The following is a 20,216-nucleotide window of genomic DNA, read 5'->3' on the forward strand; positions in this document are numbered from 1 at the left end:
TCGAAAACACAATTCAATTGGATGTTTGTTAACCTCCCACATGCCCGAAGATAACGAATTGACCAAAAGCCACATTTCAGCGGGCGGAGCTCCTTGCGGAAATGACGATATACATCGTCATTGGTCATCGTTTTAAATGTCCTTGCTTTGATTGGTTAAAACGTTTCCCGTTTCTGATTGGCTAAAATGACAGACCGGCTCATTTTGAAACGTGCGCATTGAGGTTCAGTGGACGTCTGCTGCCGCAAGTGTCAGGTAAAAACATAAATAAAATAAAATCCGATGATACATTTGTTGTGTGAAGACTGTGACTTCTTGAGCACAAAAAGCAGATATTTGGTAACTTCGCGATCGCACATTGATAGCCGCGCTCTAGAGTCTAGTACATAGTCATACTGCTGACAGCTGATGACGTTGGTCTGTGATTTTTTTTTTTTTTTTTTTTTTTTTTTTTAAATTTTAAATTCTGTATTTTTTTATTATGACTGATGTGATCAGAAAGTAATCGAACAATTTTTCTATCAGGTCTTGAACGCTGGATCTGTCATATATATACGCCTATGCATGTACTATTTAGATGTTCATCTTCTACTGCTGTTTTGTGTGCGTGTGCGTGTGCGTGCATATGAAAGGCACAAATACAAAACATCATGAGACTAAAGGCCCCTTATTATTACTTCCTCATTATTTTTTTTTCTTGGGGTATTTATCATTTGTGATGATTGTTGGAGAATAAGACGTTTGGGCCTCTTTTTTTTCTAGGTTCAGCTGTCAATCCATGATGTTCCAAGGAGAAGACGCTGCTCATCTCCTGTGCTGTGTCGCCGTGGAGCACTTGGACGCATCAGGCCAGGCCACCAAGCGCCAGGTCATCCGAAAGGCCGCCGTGACCCTGGGTCGCAATGAGTTTCAGGAGATCGTTCTGCGTGTCCACAACGGCAAAGCGCCTCAAAGTTTCACGTTTCGCGAAATGCAGCTCTTCACTCGTTTTGCCCGAGACGGCAAGAGCACCATCAAACTGCTCCCCGGCAACATCCAGGTGCTCATTTCTGACTGCCCCCCAGACCGCTTGCATGTGTTTCTAAAAACCCTGAGCATCAAGTACCAGGCGTGGAAGGCCAAGAAGCCAATGGGAGATCGTGCTAAGATGCTCGCCGGTCTGCCACGCACCTTTGAGACCATCAGTCCCCTGCAGAAGAAAGACGTCCAGCAGGCCAACGAGCTGCGCGGTAAGGTGAACGCACCGCCTCCCGCCAAAGGTTTGGCGGAGAGAACCAGCAATAAGACCACGGGGCAGCGGGTGAAGCGACGACAACCAGATTCGAGCGAGTGCAGCCCGGTGAGTGTGTCCTCGTGCCTTTGAAAGCCAGTCCGGTCAGCCTCCGCAGCGAACAAAGTTTGAGGTTTCCCGTTATTTACAGTTAACTTAATTTGTTTTTTAAAATTTCCGTTTAAGGTTAAAGCGCTGCACCCAGCTAAGAAGCCCAGCTTTTCCTTGCCTCTGGGTAGGAAGCTGTCCAAGGAACAGGCCCAGATCCTGGATGCTGTTTTAAGTGGGAAGAACATCTTCTTCACTGGCAGTGCTGGTAAAAGCATCCGCTGTCAGACCCACTTCCCTCACAGCAGCGCTGCCCTGCTAAATGGCGTAGTATCAACAGGCACGACTCGTCGCTCTGGCACAGCTGGATGGAAAGATGATGGGTTTGTGTGTGTGTGTGTGTAGGTACTGGGAAGTCCTACATGCTGAAAAGGATAGTGGGATCTCTGCCTCCAAAGAGCACCTATGCCACTGCGAGTACTGGTGTGGCAGCTTGTCATATTGGGGGCACCACTCTGCATAACTTTGCAGGTAAGAAGGGCCCTGCTGTTTGGGGGGTGGGGGGGTGAGCTCAATCCATTTTTTTATTCATATCTGAGGTTCAGTAGCGGGGTGCGGTGGCGCAGTGGGTTGAACCACAGTCCTGCTCTCCGGTGGGTCTGGGGTTCGAGTCCCGCTTGGGGCGCCTTGCGATGGACTGGCGTCCCGTCCTGGGTGTGTCCCCTCCCCCTCCGGCCCTGCACCCTGTCTTGCTGGGTTAGCCTCCGGCTTGCCGCGACGCTGCTTGGGACAAGCAGTTTCATTGTGTGTGTGTGTGTGTGTGTGTGTGTGTGTGTGTGTGTGTGTGTGTGTGTGTGTGTGTGTGTGTGTGTCGTTGCTTTACTGAACCACACACACACTTTAGATTAAACATAGAACATTATCGTCATTAAGCTATGATGACCCACCTGACGCATCAGAGAGAAACCTATTAGGCAATATTGAAAATCACCAAAATCTTAAAAAAAAAAAAAGTTAACCAAAGAACTTCCCCCGAACTTCTTGATCTCAGCGGATTTAAATGGAACGTCTCCGTGGCCCCGTTCTCCGTTTTGCACGTGAAACGCGGTGCCTTGTTCTGAAAATGAACATTCCGCGTACGGCTAATGAAGACTTTAGGTAATGTGTTTTGATTAAGTGCTTTTTCCAGTCCCGCCGCGGCCTCCCTCCAGCTCCGCTACACACTCGGCCGAGTTGGTTCATTTTCTCCACGTGCGCTTCTCCGCGCGTGTGCCTGGGGCGACTCTTTGGTGGAGTCTATTAAATCGATCAACATCCATTTCAAAGATATTATAACAAATTGCTTTTTTTGCGTGCCTTTAACGACCATTGTACTTACATTTCTGAATATTACTCACACTGGAAACCAGGAGCTGCGTCTGATTTTAATGGCTTTTGCTGATGCATCAGGACACGGATGTAAAACATGCCGCCCCTCAACTAACCTCGCAATTCCTGAAATCCCGGGTGAAATGGAAAAAAAGATTAATGTTTTGTAGATATTTTACAGAACCAATCAGTGCTTGGATGCCCTTTCTTTTACTCTTTGCCAAGTGTGGTATCTATCACAGGGGCTTCTGGAAGCTCTCCCACCGCACCCACAACCTCCCTTTGTCCCCTTGTGCCCCTGCCTGCAGGGATCGGGTCGGGTTCGGCCCCATTGGAGCAGTGTCTGGAACTGGCCCGGCGGCCGGGGGTCCTCCAGCACTGGACCAGCTGTCGGCACCTCGTCATTGATGAGATCTCCATGGTGGAGGCGCAGTTCTTTGACAAGCTGGAGGCCATCGCCAGGTGGTGACCCCCCGACCTTCTCGACCTGCCGCTATGGTCACGTCGGAGCGTTTGCTCAGCCGACGCCTGACCGTTTCGGCTCATTTGTGCGTTTCAGGTCCATCCGGAGGTCCTCTGAGCCTTTTGGGGGCATGCAGCTCATAGTGTGTGGGGACTTTCTTCAGCTCCCCCCAGTCACCAGGGGCAAGGGCAAGCCCAGCTTCTGCTTTCAGGCAAGGGGCCTTTTCTCCTCCCTCAATTGCCATTTAATTACTCTTAAAATCACCTGAAGATCTTAAATAAGGTAGAAATGCCTCATCGGTAGAATTAAATTAAGCTCCGTAGACCTTGCTTGTTCAGGCTAATCAAAAGGTACATTTAAAGGCAGTTAGTTTCTCCAAGGTCTCTTGTAGGAAGTGCTCTGGAGGCAGAAGTTCATCAGCTGGTTCAGGCATTGAAGATGTGACTCGAAGGCTTGCAGGTTCTAGACCCGGGAAGGAAACTGTTGACCTCATGGCTTGCACCACAGACTGTTCCGATGTTTACCATGCTTGAAAGCCAGTGGGTTGAAAACATTGTAAAGTCTGTCTCTGTGGTCCTGTCCCTCATGCTCAACCTTTCAATGAGTCACGTCAAGTGTTTTACATTGATCATTTTTAAGGCTGCTGTGCTCAGTGTCTTTTTTCCCCCATTATTAAATCATTAGTTCGGCTGAAGGTTTTCTCCAAGGACACTTACAATGGTTTACCAGTGTATACAGCAGGGTAATTTATACTGTGTCGATTCAGGGTAAGGACCTCGATCGAGGGTACTACAGCAGGAGGGGTGTTTGAACCTGGGTCCTTAGAGTAGAAGGTGACGGCTGTAACTGCTACGCCACCTGCTGCCATGCTTAAATAATAGCAAGCTTGTGACACGGAGGGATACTTGGGGAGCAGAGCATGCCGAGCACCAGTAATGCGGACCGTGCTCCTCTGAGGCAGGCCAGGAGCTGGAGGAAATGCATCCAGCTGAACATGGAGCTGACGGAGGTGCGCAGGCAGACGGACAAGAGCTTCATCTCCCTGCTGCAGGAGATCCGTCTCGGCAGGTAGGATCACGGCTGCATGTGGGATCGAGCAGCGCTCCTCAAAGACAATAGCGGCTATTGTTGGTTTCGGTGGAGCTGTACTGCGGCAAGCACGTTACCGCGCTGTGGAGTGTGTGGTACTTAAAATCGGACACTTAAACTTTGAGAGACGGTCTCCTCAGCCATGAAGCAGTGCTCCCATGGATGAAACTGCCGTGGCATTTGAAATTCAATGATGAGCTCATTTTAAATAATATAAGGACCCCCCCCCCCCCGAGCTTCTTAACATGTCCAGCTAGACTGTTTATATGTGTATCTACCATAGTATTTCATTATCACTTCTGAGCGTCTGATGTTGACTAAGTCGAACGTTGATTCGTGTGTGTGTGTGTGTGTGTGTGTGTGTGTGTGTGTGTGTGTGTGTGTGTGTGTGTGTGTGTGTGTGGGTCACTACAGAATTGCTTTAGGCTTTCTGGCCGTAATAGATGTTGTCGGCACGTTGGTATTTATGCTCCTCAAAAGGCAATTTTGGCTTTGCGCACCAAGAGGCACTATTTCCCATGTGCTTTGGGAATTTCCTGAAGCATCAGAGCTACATAAATCTCTGCGGCTGAATCCTTATCTCGGAAATGGGCTTCGATGAACTTATGTGTTATTGACCCGATTTCTCAAGCAATCGGTAACATGGCTACGTTAAATGATGAGCATGTACAAGGGATACATCTCGGGGGGGGAGAGTAACCGAGTGAAATACAATCTCTGTACATCACAAGCCACAAGCAAAACCGTGCGCTTCTGAGCGTGTGTGTGCGTGTGTGTCTGCGCGCTCCCTCCAGTTACTCTACTAGATGTATGGTCTCACAGGAGCGGATCTATATCCCAGTAATATCGCTGCCTTAAATCAGCTCAAGAAAAGTCGCACTCGCTGTCCGCGGCAGCATATTTGTGCAGGTGCGGTGAAAATATATTTGTGCTTTAGGGTCCCTCCCCCACTCCGACGACTGCATCGGTTCATCACGGGGTTTTAACGATAGGCCGTTCCACCCCGTGTATAATCCGCGTCAAAGTTCTGTTGATGTCATCCGATACACATGTAGATCCAAATCAGTTTTTTTTTTTTTTTTTTTTTTTTTAATAACTTGGTGTCCTGAACTCCACGAACCCCCTCCCCCGCCACCCCACCTGCAGGGTAACGGAGGAAGTCACTTCAGAGCTGATGAAGACTGCCTATAACTGCATAGAAAGAGACGGTATCCTAGCAACGAGGCTTTGCACACACAAAGACGATGTGGAGCTGACCAATGAGAACAAACTCCAGCAGCTGCCAGGTGCGACTGCTCTTTTCATTTCTGGATGCTCTTTGGCTGTGAAATCATGACCCCCCCCCCCCATTGCGAGGTGCTGATGACTCGTACGGCGCCCTTCCACGTACCGCCGATGGGTCCAGTGGTCCTCTTTATTGACCTGCCCACTGTTGTAAGCAGTCCAGCCGAGCCGTGAAAAGGGGCCGAAAGGTCTCGGCATCCTGGTATTTGTTAGAATTGAAGTAAAGGTGAGTTGAAGAAACAGATTACGGGATGAGTAGGCTTGAAGAAGACAACGTTCCAATTTCCTTTCGCTGCTGGACACCTTTGTTCCGCTTTTGCAGTCGGCTGCGGGACACTGGTTCGAACATCTTGTACCTGCTACACTGACACGCAGTCAGAAAGTGTAGCGTGATGTGTTGGGCAGGGTGGGGGTTAGGGCTAACGTTGCAGTCAAAGGTCCCAGGTTCGAGTCCATACTACTGCCGCGGTGAATTGCTTAAGTAAAAATTACACAGCGAAATAAATTAGCTAGTAATCAGAAGCAGTGTATTCTGCATTGGACAGAAATGTCAAATACACGAAAAAGTCACAACAATGTGCTGCAGTGTTTGATTGGCCAGTTTTTAATTGCCATCATGTGTCAATTTTTTGATTGCTCAGTGCTATTTTTATTTATTTATTTAAAATAAGCTGTGCCCCTGTATGACTCCTCTCCCCAATCCCCCAGGGGTGATTCACACCTTTGAGGCCGTAGACAGCGACCCTCAGCTGGTCAAGACCATCGATGCCCAGAGTCCCGTAGCGCAGGTGCTGCAGCTCAAAGTGGGCGCCCAGGTGAGGGTCTCCCAAAGGCCTGGACACCTCTTTACCGCACTGCCGTCATTTTACTGGCCACCCAAGTGTTGCCTTCCCTTGTCCAGGTGATGCTGACAAAGAACCTGGATGTCCAGAGGGGTCTGGTCAATGGGGCCAGGGGAGTTGTGGTCTCCTTCGAGCCAGGAAATAAAGGTGCAGTCAGGATACTGAGGATCGGTTGGGTATTTGTGCATTTGTCTGCTTGTTGGTCATTCTGTTTTCATACACCATTCCCATGGCAAAAAATGTGGTAATCCTTTAACATCCGATTTGCCATTTTCCCATGGTGGCACTGTGCACAGAAATGATGCCTGACACTTCCTGGGTTGTGTGTTCAAATCTGGCTCGCTCTGTGTGGAGTTTGCATGTTGCCCCCATGTTCCTGTGGGTTTCCTCTGGGTGCTCTGGTTTCCTCCCACAGTCCAAAAAGGCATATTTCAGACAAATCAGTGACTCTAAACTGCTCCTTAGTTACTGTATTGTGAAGTTATGAATGAAGTTGTGTTTAAGAAGTTAAATTTCCTGCAGGCTAGTTCATCCATAATTACGTTTATCTGGCGCTTTTCGCCAAAGCGACTTAGTGTGAAGCTGCATTACATTTCAACCTGCAATCTCCAGGTCTAAAGGCAGCATCTCTAAGCATTATACTACCAGTTGTCTAAAGCCATATTTATGACTATAAATCAAATCAATAGACCTGTCTACGATCTATTCGTTATTGGCGGGATGATTCAATTCTACGCCCTAACGATGTTCCTGCATGTGTTTGGCTCCGCCCACCGAAACCAGGCCTCCCGTGCGTGCGCTTCCTGTGCGGGGTGACGGCGGTAATGAAGCCTGAACGCTGGGTGTTCAAGGCTAACGGGGGCCTTTACCTGAGCCGCCAGCAGCTGCCGCTCAAGCTGGCCTGGGCCATCTCCATCCACAAGAGCCAGGTGAGTGCGGAGTGTCAGGTGAGGCTGCTGCGCTGGGGGGTGTTGAAAGAAGACATGGCGCGTGTGGCTAAATGAGTGCATCAGCGGAGCTCCGAGCCATTCAGGACCTCCTGGCTCATTCTGTTCTCTGGAGTATGACTAAATTATAGGTTCCATCAGAATAAATCAGTTCCCCTCACTTCTGGGTACCGGGTAAGTACTTTGAACGTGTCAGTGGAATTTGGAGAACATTTGCTTGGAGCGATGCTTTTAATTTTAAAGGAATGATTCCAGTACTTTTCAGCGGCCGATGGCTCAGGATTTCCGTGTTGTGTGTGTCTGACAGGGCATGACGCTGGACTGCGTGGAGATCTCTCTGGCACGTGTGTTCGAATGCGGCCAGGCCTATGTGGCGCTCTCCAGAGCCATGAGCCCGGAGGGGCTGCGCGTGATGGACTTCGACCCCCACGTGGTGCGGGCCGATCCGGACGTGCTGCTCTTTTACAAGCGGCTACGTAAGGAGAGGCTCCTGCGGCAGGTGGGTGCTGTCCCCGCTCTCAGCCACGCGCCCTCACTTAAGTACTTCTCGGTGACAAGTCAACTCCCAGCGCGAGACCTATAGCTCGCACAGTCCTGTTTCCCTGCTCTGTGTGTGACGCATTTGAATCATCACTGGCTCTCATGCAGGCTCTGCATATCTGTGCACCTGTGTCCTGCCCAGGGCTCCATGGACGAGTTTGTGAGCAGAGAAGAGCAGGAGAACGAGCGTCTGTGAGATCGGCTCCTCCTCCGCGTTCCTTCGGCACCATTTGCACAGTCCGGCTCAGTGGGTCCCTCGCCTTCGCCGTGGACCACATGCACTCTTATTTATTTAATTTTTTTTCCAACAGCTCGTTTTATAGACTTTGTGGTCTTCTGTGATTCAAAAACATCCCATTATCCCGGGATTAATATTTAACCAGTCAGATGTCTACAGTATTATGTTACAAGTGCAGTATAAAATACCAGGTTTACAGATATGCTCTGTGACAGCTATGTGGGTTGAGCCATTTAAAATGTCCTTAATTCACATTAAGTGTTTTTAATGTGTTTAAATGTCTTTTTTTTTTTTTAATAAAAACATCCCAGAGTTTAAAGTAACCAATGGGAAGTGTGCTCAACAGACCATCCATCCGTTACCATTAACCACTTTGTCCAGTGCAGTGGACCGGCGCCTACCACCCTGGACAGGATGCCAGCCTGTCTCTCTCACACACACACACACACACACACACACACACACACACACACACACACACACACACACACACACACACACACGACCAACTTGCAATTTAATCACCAGTTCAGATGAACCACAGGGCTTTGGAGTGTTTGTGGAAACCAGAGCACCTTAAGAATATCCATGTAAATGGAGGGAAAACATGCAAACTGCTTACAAAGTGAGTCACTGGAACTGTCAGGCACCAGAGCTACCTGCTGTGCCACCACACTGCAACCGACAGAACACATGGTGGCATTTGCTATGGAAAGTTCTGCACTTCCTTTGAGCAGCAGCAGCATCAGCACAAAACACTGTGCATCTGCTCATTCCCTATTTGTGGGAATCATTTTTGTTTGGCTGACGTGTTTCTCCCTGTAGGATCCAAATGCGTTTTGCTTTCCGAGGCCAGACGTCATCACCGCGATGCTGTTAAGATACGCATGACACATAAGTCAGCTTATTGCAGCTTGATCCTAGAAACTGCTTCTCTGTTCTGCCTGCATGAAGTGAAAAATAGTAAACCTTATTTTAGTATTTAGCACAGGTGATTTGCTTATTTGCATAAAAAGTTACTGTCTGAATACAAAAATTTTCAGCAGATGTTGGCTTGTTTTCATATGCTGGCTGTACATTTAATTTGTGGGGGAATGGCAGAGAGCAGCCCGGTGCAGCAGGCAGTGAAATCAATACAGTGTCCATCAGCAATGGCTGAAATGAATGGCTCTGGCCTCCACTGATCAAATTGCGCTTCCTGCGAGGCTCCAATTTGGAAACACAGCTGATCATTAGCATAAAAGGTGAGCCCATTCCCTTTTTTTTTGTGTTATTTTTATTTTTAGGAAACTCGTAATGATGCAACACTGGTTTTCCCGTTAAAACCTCCTCTGTATGTATGACGAAAAGCTTTGAGGTTCTTTGAAAATGAAACACTTTCAAACAATTATTGCAATTTCAGTTATGAACATTTTGAAAATGCCCAATATGCTTTATTTAGACAAATTAAATGAACTTTACTTTAAAAGAACTTTAATGTAATTTTTTTTTGGGATGCTGCATCAACCTGTAGTACCTTGAGCGCAGGCCAGTCACTGTGCTTGGATGCTGAAATCTGTTGCACTGCATCCTGGAGGACTGGAATTATCCACAGGTAATGAACACTCAGAGGAGACAATGACAGGAAATACTGTAGTGTAAAGTTACCACCCCCTTGTGGTAAAAGTTCAAATAGCATTTTCCCCAAATTCACTCACACAAATGTGCAGAACAGAAATATACATCTCGGTGAGGGGTGCATGAGTTGGACCGGGTCCTGCGCTCCAGTGGGTCTGGGGTTCGAGTCCTACTTGGGGGGCCTTGTGACGGACTGGCGTCCCGTCCTGGGTGCACCCCCCCCCCAGCCTTATGCCCTGTGTTGCAGGGTTAGGCTCCGGTTCCCCCGTGACCCCATATGGGACGAGCGGTTCAGAGTGTGTGCGTGTGTATCTCACCTAGATGCTATTCTGGCAATTTTATTCTTAGGTATTATCATTGGGTAATTTTAAAACGGCATTTAAAATGAAGTCAAACTAGACATCTTAGATTTTAAGAGCACACTGTCCTTGCAGTGTTTCACCAAAACAGGAATCTATTGTTGAGCTGCAAAGGAATATAGCTGCCTTTCAGCTGAACAAACATAAAAATGTGACTTGATGAATCATAAGGAATTGCAGCAGGCTCTCTTTTCTGCTTTCACCAAAGCATGTGATCAGCAAGCGTATTGTTTCATTACCATTAAGTGCAAGTTCGTGTAGTCTCTGCAAGGACTTGAATTGTGGCTAAATGTCTGCAACACTAGCAGAAACTACTCCTCAAATTCTAAGGCACAGGTCAATATTCCAAGTACCATAAACATGAATGCACACAACATTTACCCTTTAATACAGTGCCTTAAAACTACTGCATAAACACTAGCCAAGAGAAGTTCAGTGGTTAACTACTGTATGTCAATGAGACACATGATTAGATTCTGAAGGAAGGGATTGTACAAATCTTCTGCAGGGTGAGCTGCTCGCCACTTCTACGGGAGCAATACTGCGCGCTCTACAGTCTGCACATCCAGATGACCTCGGATGGGGTCAATGCTGTCTGAGCAGGCTCACATGGTCTCATCCATCCAGCAGCGCGAGTCATTCAGAGCTGATGCTCCATGGGCGGCATAGCGAGTAACGCTGCTGTCTCACAGCGCCTGGGTGGTATGAGAGGACATGGGTTCAATCCCTGCTCAGTCTGTGTGGAGTTTGCATGTTCTCCCTGTGTCTGTGTGGGTTTCCTCTGGGTGCTCTGGTTTCATCCCACAGTCCAAAGACCTGCTGTTCAGGTTCACCCATAGTGTGTGAGTGACAGAGAGAGTGTGCTCCACTGATGTATGGATGAGTGACCCAGTGTGTAGTGTATCTAGCAGTGTAAGTTACCCTGGTGAATAAGGTGTGTGGGCTGATAACACTACATAGAGTTCATTGGAAGTTGCTTTGGAGAAAATAAATGTAAATGATGCCCTACACTCATATAAGATCAGTCCTGAATTACTCCAATTTTAGGCACCGAGCTGGTATTCTACTGCAGATTTTACCCTGCACAACGCCTCTTTGACCGCTGTCAGGGCTAAACCCACTTGAGCTCCTGCAGATTTCATTACTGTGCAGTTTAAAAATGACCTTAAATATGAGGCACAGCTGGTAGCACAGTGGTTGGAGATGCTGCCTCTAGACTTACAGGTTTCAGGGTTGAATCCCACCTCCAGCTGTAGTACCCGTGAGCAAGATATTTACCCTAAATTGCACCAGTAAAAGTTACTCAGCTGTATTATTTAATGGGTAAATAAATTCTAAGTAGCAATGAAATGAGGTAAGTAAGAAGTTGGAGTGTAAGTTGTAATCATGACCTCGTTCTGTATTAGGTATATTATCTGCCACACACAGCAGTATTTATTCAGGCACTAACTAACTTGTTGTAGTGCATGTAAAAAAGAAAAACTAAATATCTGTTAAAAGTTTTATAATTAAATTTCGCAAATCACTAGACTAGTCTACTGAGAACAGTGAGTTTCAGTGAAACATCACTGAAAGTGCAAACATCAACAGTTAGGCCATGCATATTGGAAATTCTCTAAACAACTTAGCTGTTACTTCTTTCGATAGCTTTACGAAGTATGAATTAATAGTATTTACTGCTCGGAAACAAAGTACTGTAAGAACCAGCGGTGGAAAAGCACCTACTTTTCTGTGGAGTAAATTTACTTCCGCGGGAAGTGACGAAACAGACACAGCGCTGAACTTCCGGTTCTGTCTTCCGCCGTTTCCTGCGTGTGACCTAAAACGTCCTCCAGGCACTGAGGGGGAGAGAACGACCGGTTGTCGCAGCAGTCGGGTATTTTACAGCGTAGATAGGAGCATTAACCACCCAGAACATGGTTTTCGAGGAGAAGATGATCACGAACGGTGAGCCCGACGAGGTACGTGCGTTAACTCGGGGCTCCTTCGCTAAGTTCGGCCCTGAGGCGCCGTGTGATGGCTAGGCGCTGCAGCCAGCGGAGGCCTTCGCTTCGGCTTCGTCGCTTCGGACAGGGCAACATGAGTGAATTAAATATTGTTTGTTCAGTGATGTTTGTTCGCTTCCGAGGCTCGGCAGGGCGAAAGTAGCTGTAAGTGTAATGTTGCACCTGTCTGTCAGGTGGTATGGCCGTTTACAGTGATTTTACTCGTGGTATTACTAGATTCAGATTGTACGTCGACGTTGTGCAACGATGATGTTGATCATGGGCTGAGTCAGTAGTATCTGGGTGACATGGTGAGAAAATGACACACGAATGGTGTTTTGATGGTATTTCCCTGTGTCACACACACTTAAATTCCTCTGCAGCGGGTCTTATAGCTACTATTTTGCATCCATGGCATCTGTTAAAGAAATAATATAAATATGTATTGTTTTACATTGCAGGAGGAAGAAGAGGAAGAAGAAATGGTGGTAAGTTGGTTTAAGGTATTGTTTTGTGAGGCAAAAATGATCAGTAACAATATAACTAGTTTAATACACTTTTTTTCAGGGCAGTTTACTGTCTGTAGTTGTAGTACAGAATGGTGTGTATTCATACTGGCGTATTGGTGTGTTCAGGGTAAAAGGTCCCTTGAGTACCACAGACTTGAGCCTAAATCAGCAACTGCTTAGTCAGTCCCTGAACCCCACTTTATGACTTGCTTTTGTTTCTTTGAGGGCATTATGGAAAACATTTCTTGTACTGATCATTATCAGATGAGCATGGAATGTTGCTAGACTAGAGGAATCTGTTAGTTATATTTTTGTATTACATTTTATGATGATTAAAGCCACTTTATTTTTGAAATTGAGAAATTGTCTTCCACTCGACGCAGCCTGTGTACAGACTGATGGAGGAGTCTGCCTTGGTCTCATGTTGTTTCAATAGATACTTTACATTTATTCATTTAGCAGATGCTTTTCTCCAAAGCGATGTACATCTCATAGAAAATACAATTTGTGCATTACATTAGGAGAAAGAGGCATAGATGCAGATGTGTGATTCTTAAGTAGTTTCCTTCACCGTATGCACTGATATTCATTACAGAAGTAGCTGCATAAAACTTTACCAGAATATCGCCGATTCCTAATCGCCTCCCTAGTATTTTTTTTTTCCTCCCCATTTACTTTTACCTTAAAGCCAATAATTAGTTGATTAATCTTTAACAACATGTCCTATCATTTGCTTACTTTAGTTGCATTTATTTCTGGCATGTTAGTATCACAATAAATGTCATTAAACAGCCACTCTTTCAATCCTGAACTAGTGTGTCTTGTGTGCAGGAGCTGAAGCACCTCTGTGCTTTTGCAATTAAGAGGTGCCTGTGAGTTGTTTGTTGGTTGACTGTTCTCTAGTTCTGCATTTGTTCCCTGACAGCTGCAGTTTTGTGTGTCTCTCCCAGGACCCTTTAGAGACCGTGCGTCAGAAGTGCGAGCAGACAGAGCACTGTATCCATACACGAGAGAGGCTGGAGGCATGTGAGACCAGGGTAGGGTCACGGTCGCATTCAGAAGAGGACTGCACAGAGGAGCTTTTTGATTTCCTGCATGCACGGGACCACTGCGTGAGTGACTGCACATCACACTATGAATTCCAGTTTCAGAACAGTGAAACTTCTCTGGCTTCTCACTATATTTTAAGGAAGTTTGGTTATTAAGTGCAAGCTGGGCTGAGTGTTTTAATCCTAACCCTAATTAAAATAGTCAGCCACACATGTACTTAGTAACCAAGCTAATCCTCTGGGGCTTCCTCTGTTTTCTTAAAGTGCTACAAAAAATAGGTGATAATTTATATAGCAATCTCAAGTTGTCAGATTGTAGGTGTGCTTTGTAGGTCATTTGGGTACATTGGTTTATTGGGTCCTTTAGTGCGTCTTAACAATGTTTTAAGTTCTGTAGCAACTGAATAAAAGAAATGTTTCATTTCTGTATAGACACAGCTAAATTAACTTTACAGGCTTGTTATACACTAAGATGTTTTTGGACCTCACTGTATCAGAGAGAAAGTTTAACTGAAAAATTAATTCACATTAAGGTTTATGGCAGTAGTGTAGATGTCCTGGAGTAAAAGAAAAAAGTTGTATTCCTTTCACGGAGTAACGTCTACAGCGAAACCAGGTAAATGTGGCATTGTGAGTTGTGCTAATGTTGTTTTTTTTTTCCCCCCCCATACTCTGCAGGTGTCACAAAAGGTGTTCAGTTCGCTTAAGTGAAGCTGCTGATGTGCCAGTCAACACCTGTGGTGTCACACAGCTGTGGATTCTGTACTGAAATGCAATGAACAAACTGTTCTAATAGAGTCCATTGTTTTCCTTTGCTGTAGAACAGGGAACATTTGGAATCCACGACTGATCTTATGTGCTGATGTGAATAAATTAAAATTCTTATGAAAATCTTTTCTGTATTTGTTTGCATACCTGAAGTGTAAAATCCACTTGAGTGGTAATGTTTTTTGTGGCCTATTTGTTTAAATATAGCAGACTGTTATGTTCAGAGAATGGGTTCCCCACATTTACTTACATTTATTTACATCTGTATGTCACACTGATTATTTAGCTGATGTCTTTATTCAGTCATTTACAATGTTAGGTTTGTACAATAAGTTTATTATAATGATGTGTCCATTTATACAGTTGTTTAATGTTTCAGGATATTCAGGAACTTGCGGTGCAAATAAAATCTGAGTCATTCAGTTGAACAGTAGCGGCTCTAACAAATACAGCAAATATTTTCTGCCTAATTATTATGGTTTGTATTTCCCATAAGGTGACTAATACTAGGGATTTTAATGAAACCCAGAGCAAAAAATAGAGGGCTGCTGTTGTTGAGGGAATATGAAGCAATATGCATCACATGAGCAGCTGCAAAAAGGTTTGTCTGTGGGTATGGTCTACAATTTAAAACATAAAATTATTAAAAATAACAGTTCACATCATACAACTTGCTGCATTAGGGGTTCTCTATAGTTCAACTTCCAATCACAAAATTATTGCAAACATTTACATGTTTTTCATGCAGATGTCACAAGTGTTTTAAATATTTAAGTTTGCTAACATGCCTCTGGATGCACAAAGGTAAATAGATATACTTCATTGATCCCACAAGGGAAATTATGTTACAGCAGCAGAATACAAGTCTGAAAATACTTGCAATATAAAAGATTTAAAAAAATATATAAAAAAAGGGGAAAAATACAAGATAAAAATATGCACAACTATATATACAGTTGGAGGAATAATAAGTATATTAAATAAATCAAAACAGTGTGTAGTGCAAGTAGTGCAACAGTAAATAGTGCAAGTAAATGTTCCTGCACCAGAGTGGGATGCCACCTCTAGGGTCAGAGCGCATGCGTCGGATCGGAACCATTGGCTGGGGCACGTGTGCTGGCGGAGGGGGACGGACGGACGGTTTAGGTGATGCACCCAACATGGCCGCGCTCAGCGGCACGAAAACGCTGTTGCTGCGGGCACTGCGGGGCTTCGGCTGCGTGGTTCCTCGGAGACAGCGTGTCAAGACGAAATGGGTACTTTGAAAAGAGTGTTACTGGTCTTTCTCTGCGTTAGCGGTCACCGTGTCGCGCCAGTGAACTGTGCTGGTTTGGAGCGACGTCATGTCATATCGTGTCGCTCACGTTCACTTAACCACTTCAGGCTGAAACTTTTTATCCAAGCGCGGTCGTAGCATAGATAGAAAACTTCACCATCATGTACTCAATTTTACCATGATCCATACAATTAAATCCGCGACCTGCTGACTGCAACGCGAAAGATCTAACAACTGCGCCCCCTGGGGGCCAAGAGTTGAATTTAGAGGGGGCGGTGTTGTTGCGTCTTTTTTCCACTCCTACTGAACACTTGGTGGACTTTTCCTGTCCTCTCTGTATAACCTCCACTCACACTGGCTGCTCTTTGTCTCTGAAGTGCTCCGTGGTGTTTCGCAGCCCTCTTTACTCTGTACTTGTGTGCTGCATTGCATTCTGGGAGCTGCAGACATTTAAATTCACATTTCTTCATTTACCTGGCGCTTTCCTGCAAAGCGGCTCACGGTATTAATCTCCCTCCGTTATTGACCCAGTTATTTACCCATTTGTACAGCTGCAAAATTTTTACTGGAGCAATTCAGGGTAAGTGCCTTGCTCAAGGGTACTACAAACCAGAGGTGAGAGTCGAACCTGCGACAGCTGTAACTGTTACGCTTCATTATATTTGTGTAACAACAGTAAAAGTGAATTTCAATCGTATTCCAGACAATTTAAAATGCTTTTATTTATTCGTCTGGTATTTTTGCCGTCTCATGTCTGATTCCTGTCCTCTCCTCCACAGGCAGCCACCCTTCCCAGGATCCCCGCCACCAGCCTGGCCCTGCATAACTTTGACGTGAACTACGGCCTTCAGTTTGGGGACCTGTGGCCCTCCGTGAGGGTCGCCATGCTCTGCGAGCAAAAGTACGGGGCCCTCATCAACAACTTCTCGGACGTCCCCGGTCTGCTGAGTGAGCTGCGTTTCAAAGGAGCCCGGGACTTTGTGCAGAGCGGGCGGTCTCTTGGGGAGGGGACCGGTGGGGCCGGGCGTCTTCCAGGTGAGGGTTTGACGCCTGCAACAGGTTCGACTGAGGAGGAGAGCATGCTGCCGGAGATGAGTCCCAACATCAGGTGCTTTGTGTTCCCCAAAGGCGACATCGCCCGTTTCAAACCCGCCAGGTGAGGGCGCGGCCGAGGCTCGCACCGCTTAGCATCCATACCTACCTGCAGCTCTTTGACCAGATCAGTGGCCCAACTGAGGTTCTGTTTCATCCTCCAGGCCAGACAGCTGTGGCACCCTGTCCTACTACCTGCTAGATGCTGCGTCCCTGCTGCCCGTGCTGGCCCTCGATGTGCGGGAGGGTCACACTGTGCTGGACCTGTGCGCAGCGCCCGGCGGGAAGACGCTGGCTCTCCTCCAGACGCACGCCATCAGTAAGACGTTGCTCCGACCCTGCCGACCCGTCTGCTGCTACGTGTTCATTCCTATTTAGCTCATTCGTTATCGTTATTTCCGCCATTTTCTCGGTCGAAAATTTGGGTTGCTGGGCAGCGTGTTCGAGAACAGTCGTCGTTGGGGAGACGAGACACCCGAGTGTGTTTGCAGGTCAGCTGACGGTCAACGACGTCTCGGAATCCCGCATGAACCGCGTGCGGAGGACGCTGCAGTCGTACCTGCCCAGAGAGGTGTGGTCGGGAAACAGGGTCGCCATGACAACCATCGACGGCCAGCTGTGGGGCGAAATGGCAAGGAGCACTTTTGACAGAGTGAGTGTTGCCTGTTGCCTTGGAAACACTGAAAGATATATCTGTATTTTTTCTGTATTTTGTCTATGTATGTTTTTTATTAAGAAGTAGGGAACTGTGGGTAAAGAACTCATCTGCGGTTTGTTGTAGCCCAACAGCAAACTGGTTGTAGGTCTCATTTTTGAGTTAGCTGATGTGTCTTTCGTCACATTGACACCTGTTCCCAGGTTCTTGTGGACGTACCGTGTACCACGGACAGACACTCCGTTATGGAAGAGGAAAACAACATTTTCAAGAAGATGCGCACCAAAGAGAGGCAGAAACTGCCCGCGTTACAGACCCAGCTCCTCGTGTGAGTGCCCACTCCTCGCGTACGCTGCTTTTCAGGGCTCCCCGGCGTCCGGGTGCAGCCGGCGCGACGGTGCGTCCGTTTTTTCAAGCATCCGTTAAGACACCAACGTTTTTTCTCTTTATATTTAGTAGCATTTTCTTCACTCTTCCGCTCTGTAAAATTTCTTTTTTGCGGAACGAACCTAACCTGAGATCACGTGAAGAGCAGTTGGTTGGCAAGGGACCACCTTGACTCAACTCGCTTCCACAGTGTTTACAGCTAGTGTCAGGTGTTGCTGAGTGTTGTCGGTGGCCGATCACGAGATGACGAATGTCGTTCGTCTTTGTGGAGTGAATTAGTCAGCAGTTAGGATTGAATAGGAGTCTGTTCCAGGCAGTTTTTATTTCCATTCATTTTATACATTTACGTTTTAGCCGATGCTTTTCTCCATCCAGAGGCAGTAGCTGTATCTACTACGCTACCTGCTGTCAATTTAATTAGTTTTAATTTTAAAGTAGGTTAAAATGCTACAATCTATTTCTTATTCACATATCTGAGGCTTTTTCAAAACCTAATTTGTAAGTAAACTGAATTTTTGGTGAAATTAACTTTGGATTTACAGACAAATCAGTTTACAAACAGCTGTTGTGCTGCTGTTGTGTGTGTGTGTGTGCATAAATTTGGGTAGTTCTTTTTTTTTTTTTCTCTCTCAATACTAATTAGCATATTTGTTCATGGAGGCTGGAGGCGTCTGGTCCTTTCAGTATCGCTGCCCAGCAGAGTGTAACGCAACATTGCTGTTTCTCTAAATGTGGCCGCCGTGATCCTCAGGGCAGGGATGGAAGCGACACGGCCCGGAGGGGTGGTGCTGTACTCCACCTGCACGCTGTCGCAGCTCCAGAACGAGATGGTGGTGGAGCAGGCGATGCACGTGGCGCAGGATGAGCGGGGAGTCACAGTCGAGGTGGAGGACCTGGGACCGCTGGAGCGCCACTTTGAATCCACCTTCCACTTTGCCCCGCGGCAGCGCCTGGGGCTGCTGGTCATCCCCCATCTCACGGCCAACTTCGGACCCACGTACCTCTGCAAGCTGCGGCGGGTCAGATAGGATGGACTGCTACCAACCAGCGCTGAGGCCATGTTTCCCAGCATGTCCTCGGAGAACTGTGCCTTTGCACTTTTTCTTCCATCAAGACTGTAAGGATCTTTCCACCAACACTGCTCATCTTTGCTTTTGTCTGTCTCTCTGTGTGTGTGTGTGTGTGTGTGTGTGTGTGTGTGTGTGTGTGTGTGTGTGTGTGTGTGTGTGTGAGACTGGAGAAAAAGACTAAAGTGATTTATTGTCCTTTGCTGTGTCGAGTGTTTCATTGGTTTGCATACTGTAGGAAATCCCTGCTGGGCAGCAGATGGCGCTGTGGTTAGAGCTGTAGCCTTTGGACTCTAAATGCCCGGTTTGAATCCCACCTAGAGCTGTAAAACCCTTGAGCAAGGTACTTACCCTAAAATTGCTCCAGTAAAAATGATCCAGCTGTGTAAGTGGGTGAATAATTGTAAATGGCTGAACACTGAACATCGCTTTGGATAAAAGGTCAGATTAATTAATGAACGTAAAAAATATACATGCGGTCCCCGACTTAATGGGGGTTTGACTTACGATTTTTTGGACTTTTTGATGGTGAGCTGGCTATAGACATTCAGTAGAAACGGTACTTTGAATGTTGAATTTAGATTTTTTCCCCAGGGAAGTGATATGCGGAGCGATACTCTCTCGCAATGCTGAGCAGCAGCAACGATCCGCATCTCCCAGTCTGTCACGTAGAGGTTTGTATTAAATGCATTTTTAAATTATGATGGGTTTCGCCGAACGTAACCCCATCGTAAATCGGGGACCACCTCTATATAATACATGTAGACATGATACTGCTCATATGATCCTTATGGTTCCATTGTACATCAGCCTATTTTTGCTCAATTAAAGTGTCTGAGCTCCAAAGTCCCCTCATCTGGTGTTCCATGTGTAAACAAGTAGTTAATCTAAACTTAAAGGTGCATGACTGGATTTCTCCACCTCATCTCTGAAAGGTTTGTACTTGTGTGTACATGCTCTGTTTTTACCTTAAATCCATTTAAGAACACATAGTGCTGACAGGCACCATCTTTATACTTTTTAATGTTATAATGTAAAAGGGTTGGGTGGCGTGGTGGCACGGTAGGTAGTGCCGGTGTCTCTCGGCTCCTGGGCTGGGGGTTTGAACTTGTCATTCTTTGTTGAGACTGCATGTTCTCCCCTCAGGTGCTCTGGTTTCCTCCCACATGACATGTCTTGGGTGATTTGGTAACTGCAGTTTGCCTGTAGTGTGCGTACGCCTGATTGTACAAGCGTGTGTGTGGTTGCCCTGTGATGGACTGATGTCTCTTCCAGAATGTACTCTGTCTTGCATCCCGTTTCCAGGACCCTGCGTTGGGTAGGTGGTGTCTATTAATGGACGGGTGGATCTAGATGACTGGTT

General features: G+C 46.5%; 3 protein-coding genes across 3 annotated transcripts; all 3 read left to right on the forward strand.

The window, feature by feature from the left end:
• Window positions 1-781: 781 nt before the first annotated feature.
• Window positions 782-8,236, forward strand: pif1 (PIF1 5'-to-3' DNA helicase homolog (S. cerevisiae)). The gene is made up of 12 exons (XM_029250452.1): window positions 782-1,339; window positions 1,457-1,586; window positions 1,724-1,849; window positions 2,995-3,148; window positions 3,246-3,360; window positions 4,111-4,217; window positions 5,385-5,524; window positions 6,231-6,337; window positions 6,424-6,511; window positions 7,148-7,293; window positions 7,619-7,810; window positions 7,994-8,236. The coding sequence occupies exons 1-12, from the start codon at window positions 782-784 to the stop codon at window positions 8,045-8,047; spliced, it is 1,917 nt and encodes a 638-aa protein (XP_029106285.1). The 3' UTR covers window positions 8,048-8,236.
• A 3,614-nt stretch (window positions 8,237-11,850) lies between these two features.
• uqcrh (ubiquinol-cytochrome c reductase hinge protein) lies at window positions 11,851-14,499 on the forward strand. The gene is made up of 4 exons (XM_018734699.2): window positions 11,851-12,026; window positions 12,512-12,538; window positions 13,510-13,671; window positions 14,287-14,499. The coding sequence occupies exons 1-4, from the start codon at window positions 11,982-11,984 to the stop codon at window positions 14,317-14,319; spliced, it is 267 nt and encodes an 88-aa protein (XP_018590215.2). The 5' UTR covers window positions 11,851-11,981; the 3' UTR covers window positions 14,320-14,499.
• A 984-nt stretch (window positions 14,500-15,483) lies between these two features.
• Window positions 15,484-19,218, forward strand: nsun4 (NOP2/Sun RNA methyltransferase 4). Its single transcript, XM_018734722.2, has 6 exons — window positions 15,484-15,632; window positions 16,432-16,808; window positions 16,909-17,063; window positions 17,236-17,396; window positions 17,603-17,727; window positions 18,538-19,218. The coding sequence occupies exons 1-6, from the start codon at window positions 15,537-15,539 to the stop codon at window positions 18,812-18,814; spliced, it is 1,191 nt and encodes a 396-aa protein (XP_018590238.2). The 5' UTR covers window positions 15,484-15,536; the 3' UTR covers window positions 18,815-19,218.
• The last annotated feature ends 998 nt before the right edge of the window (window positions 19,219-20,216 follow it).

This window comes from Scleropages formosus, chromosome 3 (assembly GCF_900964775.1).
Source record: "Scleropages formosus chromosome 3, fSclFor1.1, whole genome shotgun sequence".
In the NCBI taxonomy this organism is placed as follows: Eukaryota; Metazoa; Chordata; class Actinopteri; order Osteoglossiformes; family Osteoglossidae; genus Scleropages; species Scleropages formosus.

What these genes read in the sequence shown, in the direction of transcription:
- pif1 (XM_029250452.1), top strand. Translation starts at nt 782, where the DNA reads ATGTTCCAAGGAGAAGACGCTGCTCATCTCCTGTGCTGTGTCGCCGTG. An exon ending in CAGGAGATCCGTCTCGGCAG is followed by an intron (nt 4,218 to 5,384) that starts GTAGGATCACGG and finishes CCCCACCTGCAG; the next exon opens with GGTAACGGAGGAAGTCACTT. An exon ending in CAAACTCCAGCAGCTGCCAG is followed by an intron (nt 5,525 to 6,230) that starts GTGCGACTGCTC and finishes CCAATCCCCCAG; the next exon opens with GGGTGATTCACACCTTTGAG.
- uqcrh (XM_018734699.2), top strand. Translation starts at nt 11,982, where the DNA reads ATGGTTTTCGAGGAGAAGATGATCACGAACGGTGAGCCCGACGAG. An exon ending in CGAACGGTGAGCCCGACGAG is followed by an intron (nt 12,027 to 12,511) that starts GTACGTGCGTTA and finishes TTTACATTGCAG; the next exon opens with GAGGAAGAAGAGGAAGAAGA. An exon ending in TGCATGCACGGGACCACTGC is followed by an intron (nt 13,672 to 14,286) that starts GTGAGTGACTGC and finishes CATACTCTGCAG; the next exon opens with GTGTCACAAAAGGTGTTCAG.
- nsun4 (XM_018734722.2), top strand. Translation starts at nt 15,537, where the DNA reads ATGGCCGCGCTCAGCGGCACGAAAACGCTGTTGCTGCGGGCACTGCGG. An exon ending in GCCCGTTTCAAACCCGCCAG is followed by an intron (nt 16,809 to 16,908) that starts GTGAGGGCGCGG and finishes TTCATCCTCCAG; the next exon opens with GCCAGACAGCTGTGGCACCC. An exon ending in CCTCCAGACGCACGCCATCA is followed by an intron (nt 17,064 to 17,235) that starts GTAAGACGTTGC and finishes GTGTGTTTGCAG; the next exon opens with GTCAGCTGACGGTCAACGAC.